The 10,786-nt window shown below is 48.6% G+C and overlaps 1 protein-coding gene across 1 annotated transcript; it reads left to right on the forward strand.

The window, feature by feature from the left end:
• The first annotated feature begins 18 nt into the window (after window positions 1-18).
• On the forward strand, window positions 19-8,608 carry RFLNB (refilin B). The gene is made up of 3 exons (XM_061143031.1): window positions 19-276; window positions 2,987-3,096; window positions 5,074-8,608. Exons 1-3 carry the CDS (start codon window positions 67-69, stop codon window positions 5,402-5,404), a joined length of 651 nt encoding a protein of 216 aa, XP_060999014.1. The 5' UTR covers window positions 19-66; the 3' UTR covers window positions 5,405-8,608.
• Window positions 8,609-10,786: the final 2,178 nt, after the last annotated feature.

Genomic DNA, 10,786 nt, shown 5'->3' on the forward strand with positions numbered 1-10,786 from the left:
CGCGCGGGCGGCTGGCAGGGAGGGCGGCCGGCGGGCAGCGGCCCCGGCCCCGCCGCGCGCACCGCCATGGTGGGCCGGCTGAGCCTGCAGGATGTGCCCGAGCTCGTGGACACGAAGAAGAAGGGCGACGGCGTCCTGGACAGTCCGGACTCGGGGCTGCCCCCCAGCCCCAGCCCCAGCCACTGGGCGCTCGCGGCGGCCGGGGGCGGCGGCGGGGAGCGCACGCCGGCCCCGGGGGCGCTGGAGCCAGACGCAGCGGCCACTCGCGCGACTCCGGTAAGTGACCCCGCCCCGGCCCCTTCCCCCCATCCTCTCTATCCCCCCACCCCGTGCCGGACCCCCAGGCGGTCTGCCCGCCCTCCCGGGGCGCGATGTGGGCGCCGCCGCCCGCCCGTCGGGACGGCGTGGCCAGCGCCGGGAGCCCGGGGCGGGAGCGCGGCGAGAGCCTGGCCAGCTGGAGCCGGTGGCTGGAAAATTGTCATCGCCTGGGAGGCGCGGGAGCCCCGGGAGAGGCGGGCCGCCGTCTCCTCCCTTCGGGGTGGCGGCCCCCGGGGCTGTCAGGCTGCGGCTTGACCACATCCTGACCTGGCCGGGCCAGAGGGGTCCCGGGACACCAAGAGGGAACCCCAGGCTTCTCCGGGCTTTGCCCCCTCCCTCGGTGGTTCCGACGGGCCTTTCCCACTCCTGGTAGGTCTTGGGAAGAGGCATCTGCTCCACTCCCGGATTCGTTGACCAAAGAGGGCCAGCTTTAGGGCACTGTTAGCAGCCTTGGAAAGGACCTTTTGAGATCAGTGGCCCCTCTTGGCCCATCACCTAACCTGTATCTGGCGCATGATGGGTGGGAGGCCTTTAGGTGGGTGGAAACTTTCAAGGATGAGTCCTTTTACTTTACTTTAAAACTTTTATTTAAAGAGAAAATGCAAGTACCTTAGGAATCGCTCAAATGGTGGTGTTTATTGCATTTACCTAGAATTCAAGGGACCCACATCCTGCCTACAGTCAAGCTCAGAGCTCTGAGCCGGCCCCTCTGCCTTGGGGATGAATGTTTGCAGCCCTCTCCCCTGTGTGAAGTAGTCAGTTGCTACTGACTATAGTCAGTTCAGCTGCTGCTTCTTAGGGACCCACCCGCTTTGGTGCGTGGAATTCTTGATCCTGTCTCTCCATGAACATCACTGTGTTCTCTCGTTTCCATTAGAAGGCAGCACTGGCTCCATCTTGGCCTTCAGAACCCTGGCCGCCTGGCCCTTTGTAGCCTCATCTTCCACATCCCCTGACCGCAGGCAGATAGACACACCTGTGCCCCCGAGGCTGCTCCCGCCCTCTGGCATGCTTCTCCCCTTCTACCTCTCCAACACCCAGTCCATCAAACCCTTGCTGGCTGCCCTTCGGGACCCAACTTGTCACCTCCTCTGGGAAGTCTTCCTGGATGCCTCCCAGAGCCATGCCAGGGACTGTGACTTCGTCCCTTTCCCCTGGTGGGTACCTGGTTCGGGAGTCTGACTCCTGCTGCCCCGCCCCACCCCCAGCCTGCACTGGGGCACACGTGTGCTCAGAGAGTGCTGGCGGCAGGCATGAGGAGGCGAGGCGTCAGGGCAGGAGGACCAGTGTCTGTGTGGACACCTGGAAGAAGGCTGCCGTGTGAGTGTTGAGAGTCGCCTGCCTCCTCTTGGTGGCTGTGTCGTCCTACAGCCTCCAGGACTGCTGGGAAGGCACCCCTAGGTTGGGGAGTGTCTGTGGGCAGAGCAGACACCCCTGTCACTGCTGGGGGCTGCTTCCTGAAGCTCTGCTGCAGCCAGTGCCCACCCCCTCCCGGACGCTCGGACCTGAGTTCTCAAGCCCCATTGAGGGCTTATTAAACTCCTCCCCCACCCACCCTGAGTTCAGGGCTGGACCCTGGGGACCCCCACCTCTCCCTGACCTACCTGCTCCCCTTTGGCTTTTCTCTGTCCACCTTATGCCCCCTACTTGACACCTTGTCCTGGTAACCTAAGAGTCTTAAAGTCAGCCTTCTAGAAAAGTCTGCTTCCTGGAAGCACCAGGGGTGGGGCTGCCACCACCGTGTCCTGGCCCAAGTGTAGGTTCTTCTCTCAAATCAAGCAAAGAAAATGACAGTTCTCAGTTATCCCAGGAGGGCTGCTCCCTTTGGCTGGCTTAACACAGAAGCCCTGACTCAAGTCAGAGCAGGCGAAGAAAAGCGAGCACCTACGTGGAAGATGGCCCTATCTCTGACTCAGGCTATTTGGTGAATCAGAAAGCCTGATGCCTTGACCAGCCTGCAAGAGGGTGAACCCCTGGGATGCCGTGCTCTGGTTCTTGGAGTTTTCTGGACAGTGGAAGGTGCCATAGAGAACTTTGTGGTGTCTGCTTTTCCAGTGAGTTTGCAGATTCCTCCATCTTGGCTGGGTGTCAATCTGATGGCCCCAGAGGCAGAGGATTTGGGGGAAGTTGGACTGAATCTTCAGTGTCAAAAAAAAAAAAAAAAAAATCCCTGGTAGTGTTTCTTTTTGTTGGTTTTGGCCTTTTCTGAAGAGTTGCTGAGACAGTAATAGGGCTGGGGGTGCGTAATTGAAGGTTCTGGTTAGCAAAGCCCCTGTTCATGGTGGTTTTCTTTCTGAGGGATGATGCGGTAGGCCTGGGGACTGGTCGCGGTCACAATGCTGAGCTCAGATTTGCTTCCTCTATTCATCCTTCCACGAAACCTCATCAGTGGAAGGGGACACCACCCCCGCTCTGGGTGTGCAGAGAAGGTCACGGGGCATTTGCTGTGACTCTGTTGAGGGCACCCAGTACCTTCATGGTAGACCCGAGATTTGAACACACCTGTCCATGCTCTTCTGCTGCTGTGAATCAGTCCTTCTCTGACATCATTTCCCAGTGAGGGCCACAGAATCACAGCTGGGCCCGTCAGCGGGAGGCTAGAACCAGGAATTCTGTGGGGAAAGCATCAGATGGGCCTGTGGTCTGACTGCATTCTCCATCGTTGCAGAATCCAGCTTCTCTCCCCAATCCCCTGGGCTCCGGATACTCACCAAGGTTATGCCCCCTGTCCTTTGGCGAAGGAGTGGAGCTTGACCCCTTACCACCAACAGAAGTAAGGTAAATACAGTAGGCACTGATTTCATTTCACTTCTATTTTTGATTCCAGTAATTAATGCTTGTTATTTTTTTTTTAAAATAGTCAATGACAGAAGTGCGCTAAACTCTTACAGTTTGGTGGGTTCTCTTTGGGGTGTTCTTTCTGTATTCTAACCTTTTGAATGTAGATATACTTATTAAAATGAAAATGAGATTGTGTTATACTGCAACTTGCTTTTTATGCTTCACTTATCATGGCCATCAGATGTTTAAGCATTTGTAATAAAATAATTCCTCTTTCTGGCATCACCGACTCAATGGACATGAGTTTGGGTAAACTCCGGGAGTTGGTGATGGACAGGGAGGCCTGGTGTGCTGTGGTTCATGGCGTCACAAAGAGTTAGACACAACTGAGCAACTGAACTGAATTTCTCTTTCTAGAAGCTGCTTTCCACATGTTACTCCCACCCCACCCCAGCATCAAGGTGCTATTACCTTGTCTCGGGTTCTGATTTCACTGGGCAAGTACTGTTCTTCCTCGGGGAATTTATCTTACCCAGGCTCATCTGGGGTCAGAGAGCCTTTGACAGGCCCCATTAAAAGACACATCTTTTTAGAGAAAGGAATTTTACTTTGGGTAACTAGTGGTTTTATAGCTGGAGTTTCGTTGCATGAACACAAAGAGCCCTTTGACACAGGACAAAGGCGGCTCAGCAGTTTGGAGGTGAGCGGTTCAGCCTTTTATTCCTGGAGAGCTTGTATTTTGAACCAAATGGGGACATGACTTCATGACATGAGCTTCCCCAGCCCCTTAACCTACTTGCCCAAGGAGAAGAGATGTTCCCATCAGACTCATTTTGAAAAGACTGCTGATTCTCACTCCCTGACCAGTGGGTAGGCAGTGCCGTTCTCTGTGCCTGTGTGTGATGCTTGCACATGTTTCAGTAATTGCGAAGATGCAATAATTAGGAAGTCAAATGAATTCATGCTTTGCTTCCAAAAAAAGCCTCCCAAATTGCCCAAGAAGGACTTAACAAATAATTATAAAGTAGCTGCTGAGGAATGTGGATGTTAATTATTTTATGGAAATCAAGAGTGTTAATTGGCTTTGATGGATAAGCTCAGGTCTCAGTTCCCTGAGCCTGAGGGGTCTCCAAATTGAAGGCAGAGGTGGCCCCAGTACCAGAATTTGGTTATCAGAGAACTTTCAGAACCAGCATTCAGGATGTCTGGGTTCCCTTCTCCTCTTATTAAAGAGATGATTGTTCATTCAGGGGACAGAGAAATGACTCACCCCTTGTGGACAGGAGAATCTGCCTTGTTATATAATCATTCCCATCAATAGCAGTTGCTGTTTAAACACTCTTCCCCCTTATGCTGGGCACCTTTTTCAGAAAGGAATGATTTTCCTGGTGTTAAGACTCCATGCTTCCAATGCAAGGAGTGGAGGTTTGACCCCTGGTCGGGGAACTAAGATCCCACAAGCTGCATTTAAGACCCAGTGCAACTGCAACTAAGACCCAATAATATATATATTTATATATAATTTATATATATATGTGTGTGTGTGTGTGTATATATATATATATATATATATATATATATATATATATAAAAGAGGAAACTGAGGCTTGGGAGTAATTTGGCCAAAGTCTGAAAATTTAAGTCAGTGGGAGCCAACTCCATTCGGTGGGGAAAAGAAATGCAGGTGAACTTGGGAATCCTGCATACCTGCATGGAGACCCCAGCTCCATGGCTCCCTCTCACTGTGACCTTAACCTCTGCACCCCCAATTCCTTCTCCTGGCATTGTTGGGAAGGTTAATTAGATCCTGGAATTAAAGTGCTTAGAACAGAAAGGACCACACGGTAAGCACATCATAAACTCCATGCGGCTTCTCCCCAGAGTCACGCCATCTCAGGGTCTGAGGTCACAGTAGGGACCCCCGTGCCCCCAGCTCCGAGGAGCGGCTTCACGCGCCTTGTGTCTCCCGCCCAGGTACACGTCCTCGGTCAGGTACGACTCGGAGCGGCACTTCATTGACGACGTCCAGCTGCCCCTGAGCCTGGCGGTGGCCTCCTGCAGCCAGACCATCACCTGCATTCCCAGTTGCACGTGGCGCAACTACAAGGCGGAGGTGCGCTTCGAGCCCCGCCACAAACCCACCCGCTTCCTCAGCACCACCATCGTCTACCCCAAGTACCCCAAGACCGTCTACACCACCACCCTGGATTACAACTGCCGCAAGACACTGAGGAGGTTCCTGTCCAGCGTGGAGCTCGAAGCCACAGAGTTCGCGGGCGGTGATTACCTGTTGGAGGAGAACTGACTGGGGCGGGCTCCAGGAGGGCCGGCCCCGCTTTCCCTGGCAGGTCTGGTTGGGCCAGGCTGCCCTCGCGTGGCCTTCTAGCCCCAGAACAGTCTAACCCAGAGATACCTCTAAGCCCAGTCTGGGGAAGAAAAGAAAATGTCACAATAGCTTCTAATTATCCAGTGAATTCGGTTTTTACAGTTTTTTTTTTCCAACTGTGTTTAAAGGGAGTGTATTTCCTAGTTTGCTGCTACATAGCTTCCCCGAAGTCTCAATTTGATGAGAAAATCAAAGAATGGCTTAGAGCGAAAGGAAAATGCCCCACACTTTGAAATAGGGAGGAGGGGGAGTGCTTCCTCCATTGGTCCGTTTGTTTGAGGAAGAGCATGGAAAAATCTCCCTGAGATGGAAAAAGTGAGTTTGAAGAAATTTCAGCCCCGGGTGTCTTCACTGATACAAAAGTGGTGCTAATTCAGTGAGCTGTGACACCCACATGGGTTCAATCTGTGGAGAGTTGCGTTCCATTCTGTTTATTTTTTTTTATTTCTATTTGTATTTCCTGTTAACTAAAACTCTTTGGAATTCTCTAAATCTTTTTTGTGATATGGAAGAAAAACCCAAAACCACAATATAAGATGCCTTTCAAAAAAGAAAGAAAGAAGGAAAGAAAAGGTTCATCCTATTCTTGCCTCTACAAGTGGGGTCAGGTCAACTGGTGGCTGAGTTTGGGGGCAACAGGTTGGTTCCAGTTCCTTCCACTGTGGGTTCCAAGCTTGGTTCCAAGCAAAGTGCCTTGAACCTATGGCATCTGACAGTGTCTTCTCTGGGGCTTCCCTGGTGGTTCAGTGGTAAAGAATCCACCTGCCAATGTAGAAGACTCAGGTTTGATCCCTGGGTCAGGAAGACCCTTGGAGAAGGAAATGGCAACCTACTCCACAATTCTTGCCTGGGAAATCCCATGGACAGAGGACTGATGGGCTGTAGTCCGTGGGGTCACAAAAGAGTCGGACGTGACTTAGCAGCTAAACAACAATGATGTCTTCACAAGCTTGTTTAACTCTTCCTGATATGTGTTTTGGGATTTCCAAATACTTTCCTAATTTTTTCACAAGGCAAAACAGCAGAGGCCCCTTTGGAGAGAAATGGCATTTTGAGAGAATGCTTAGGGAAAACACTTTTGGGGGAGTCCACGAGGGGGACTTTACTCACAGTGGGAGCCAACAGCCTAAGACTTGATCCCCCTGGGAGGAGGTGGACATAGATGTTTCTAATGATCTGGTTCATCAGGGTGCGTGTCCTTTCCAGCGACCTTGGGTCTGTATTGCAGAGGAATTTTGCTGATGCCTGAGCTCTGAGCGAAAAAGCAAGGAAATCTGCCCCCCTGCCCCCAGCCCAAGTGAAGTAAAGGTGAACTGAGCATCGGGAGTGATGTTACAAGTCAAACTCCAAAGCCCGGGAGCCGTGATGACTGTACACGTTCAAACGTTCCTTTTAATGTGACAGTCATGGCATTGAGTGTGAATGGAAGAAACTGTGAATTTAGCTGATGGGGCCCCACAGAAGTAGGGACACAGGCTGGGCCAGACCAGGAGGGCGCGGAGGCCAGGCTGCCTCTGGCCTTCAGCCTCTTGCCTGCCCTGCTTCACACCCCACCCCGCCCTGCCTCACCTGTCCCTGACTTCTTCCTGCTGCCGTTCCCTGTGGATTTTGAGTAAAGACGGTGGCAGATGGCTTTTGCTCATCTGATATTGGAGAGAACAAAAGCGTGGGTATTTCCTTTGCATCCAGACGATGTCAGGTGCTTGCAGAGTCCTGGAAGCCCGCACTCCCGCTGTATCTCCGGGTTTGTGCTGATGGCTTCCATCTGTCCTGAAAGCGGAATTGAGGGCTCGGTGGGTACCCTGGAGCCACAGGGAGACTTCTGTTCAGAGGAGAGCAGGTGTGACGATAATCACTGTCATTTGAAGTTATCAGAGGCCTAGAGGGCTAAATGGTCTGCAGTCTTTCTCAAATTTGATAGCAGTATGTCCATTGTGCGCCTGATTAGAAGCATCCCTTCCGTGGAGCGTACAGTCAGCTCCATGGTCCCAAGTTTGCCAGCATGAAGTTCAGCAGGGGTCCCTTGGGGGGCACCTCAGGACCCCATAGTCTCCTGTCATCATGCAGAGCAGCAAATGCCTCCTGCTTTTGGAAGAGTGACGCAGCATTTATGGATAAAAATGGGTTTTTCTCTCTGATTTCATAAGCCTGTCATTTAAGACAAGTGATAAATGTAAGTTTTAAACTATGGTAAGAGAATTCCGATGGCTTCCTTGGTGGCTCAGTGGTAAAGAATCTGCCTGCCAGTGTAGGAGATGTGGGTTCAGCCTGGGTCAGGAAGATCCCTTGGAGAAGGAAATGGCAACCCACTCCAGTATTCTTGCCTGGGAAATCCCACTGACAAAGGAGCCTGGCAGGGTACAGTTGCAAAAGAACCTGACATGAGTTAGCAACTAAAACAACGAGAAAGAAAATCCCAAAGGTTTTGCTCTGGCCCAATGGAGACACATGACGAGCTCAGGATAATGTCGTGGGCAGCATGACTGGAAAGACCAGTGGGAGGGAACATCGTCTTTGAACTCGGCCCTGTGTTGAGATGCACATGTGAGATTTTTTGATATGAAATATGTCAGTAAAGTAAGTAGAAGTGAGTGCCTGTGGATGTGTCATGTGAATGGAAAAGCAGATTTTGATTTTGTTATCCACCAGGGACCCAACTGCAATTTTCTCGAATCCTTTCTTTTTCTCCAAATCTGCTTTGCTGAAAGTTGCAGAAAAGGAAGGAGGTGAAGATGTAGATTGAATGTCGTCGATCAGTGGTGGATTCATATTAGTTCTCAAGGTGGAAGCAATGATTTTTAAAACCCACTGATTAAAAACAAACATTCCAAAGGGTGTCTGGGAAATACCGTTTACTTATGAGTTAAAAAGTCTCTTTTCTCAGACTTTTAAATTTAATCTTTTGTGTAATAAGGATTTATATATTCAGAGAAAGGTTTTCTTTTGAAATCACAGGCATTTGAAAAAGATTAAGTACCTCTTCATTTGATACGTTTCTTGTTTCTAACCTTAGGAATAGTATTTGATGAAAACGACATTTTAAATTTATGTTTGACATCTGTCCCCCTCCATTTTGCTTTATGACTTCTTCATTTAATAATAAATTATCTTTTAAAAAACTCAGAGACGCTGCTCTTTTTTTTTTTAAAAAAAGTCATAATGTCGGGTTAAGAAAAGTGAGAACAATGGTTCTTCCTCTTGAGAAATTTTGAGATGCGATTGTGAATTAATAATATAATACTTCTGACTGGGGTATTCATTCTCCTGGAAGATTTTCCAACGGGTTCCTGGGCTCTGGAATTTTAAGGATTTTGTTTCCAGATTCAGTGCGTACTCTTTCCCCAAACGGATCTGCCCCGAGATGCACCTGTGAGTGTCGGTGTTAGGCCAGTCCCTTCCCACTTACCCTTTCAAATTGCCTTCCTCCCATTTTGCAGAAGAAATGCATGCCTCAGTCCAACCCAGCCCGATTATTATTGTGATACGCTGCTCTGGGCTGGAAAAACCTGTAGGCAGGGCAAAGGGACAGCTAGAAACATGGCATCTGGGCACCAGGATCCCGTGGGTATTGTGTGTGCCGCAGGGTCCTGCACGTAGATGGTCATGGTGGTGGAAGCAAAGTGCGCCTGCACTGGGAGGTCCTCACTTCCAACATCTTGTAAAATGAGGCCATCAGAGTGATGACATTCCACATGACCACGCACATCTCTTCAATCTCAGACTGTGGTCTTCCCTGAGGAAAAGTCCCTCTGGGTAAAGCAAAGAGGTCAGTAAGGGCTATTGAAAGTGACAGTGTCTTATTTCACTCCAGCCTTCATTTTATGGTGAGGCTCAGCCTTGGAGTTGCAACTCGGAAATAAACATGTCCCAGGAATGCATATTATCATTCTTACAAACATGTTTTAAAAGCCAGTCTCAGGACTTCCCTGGTGGTCCAGTGGTTAAGATTCTAGGCTGCCATTGCAGGGGGTACGAGTTTGATCCCTGACTGGGGATCCCTGAATGCCATGTAGTGCAGCTGAAAGATTTTTTGAAAGCTCATCTCTTTTTATTTTATTTTTAAAACTTTATATTTTGTGTTGGGATATAGCCAAATAACAAATGCCAATCTCTTGTTAATAGAAATTAAGTCTCACTTGGCTGATGGGAATGACAATGAGGGCTAATTTTGCCATTTAGGTTATGTGGTGTAAGTTTTCTATAAAATGAATGAGCTAATCAGTTCCAAGGTTTTGATGGAAAAATATTTAAAGCATGTAAGATTAAAGCTATAATTTGTAGGGGGAGGGAGAGAAAGAGAGAAGGCAAAAGTGTGTTAAAGCTAATACTGTTTCAATTTTCCAACCTTTCTAAGTGTATCAGATTAAGCTGGTGCCCTTAAGAGAAACAGCAGTAGGTATAATTAATAATAATATGATAAATCTTAGAAATTTGGTATACTTCCCAGAAACTTAAGAAATTAATAACTCAATTAAGTAATGACTCCTATTACATGGAATGCCTCTTTTCAAAATTAAATTCTAATAATTTTATTTTGGAATATAATCATTATCAAGTGGTTTGTATATATCACTATATTCCCAAAGTGCTTTCTGTGGAATAAAATAAGGTTCTGTGATCAAATAAGTTTTGGGAAATCATAAGTTGAACAATGGCTTAATATGGTTATTGCAGTCTTCTTGAAACCCAGCGTGCAATTGCTATGTACATGGGGTTTCATTATGCTATGTCTATATACTTTGTATATACTTGAAATTTTCCATACCAAAAAATTGGAAAAAGTATCTTTGTATCTATGACACTACTGATGAAAACTTGTTTTTTAAAGAAATCAGGAAATGCATATTAGCAAAAATAAAAATCACTCCTATTTCCCTGAGAGATAAACTGTTACTGGTTTTTGGAGACCAGCAGCTTCAGATGGTTTGAATGGACCAATCTAAGAGAGAGCATTGCTTTTAGATGGTGGCACTGGGCTTCCCTCGTGGCTCAGGTGGTAAATAACCCACTTGTCCATGCAGGAGATGCAGGTTCGATCTCTTAGTCAGGAAGATCCCTAGAGAAGAAAATGGCAACCTAGTTTAGTATTCTTGCCTTGGAAATCCCATGGACAGAGGAGCCTGGTGGGCTACAGTCCATGGGGTTGCAAAAAAATTCGGACATGACTTACTAACTAAACAACAAAACTGTAAACACTATTTTCAACCTCAGAGCATAAGAAGGGGCTTTTTTTTTTTTTTGGCTCCACCCTGCATCTTGCATGATCTTAGTTCCCCAGTTAGGGATAGAATCCAGGCCCCC

This window comes from Dama dama, chromosome 5, assembly GCF_033118175.1.
Source record: "Dama dama isolate Ldn47 chromosome 5, ASM3311817v1, whole genome shotgun sequence".
Lineage (NCBI taxonomy): Eukaryota > Metazoa > Chordata > Mammalia > Artiodactyla > Cervidae > Dama > Dama dama.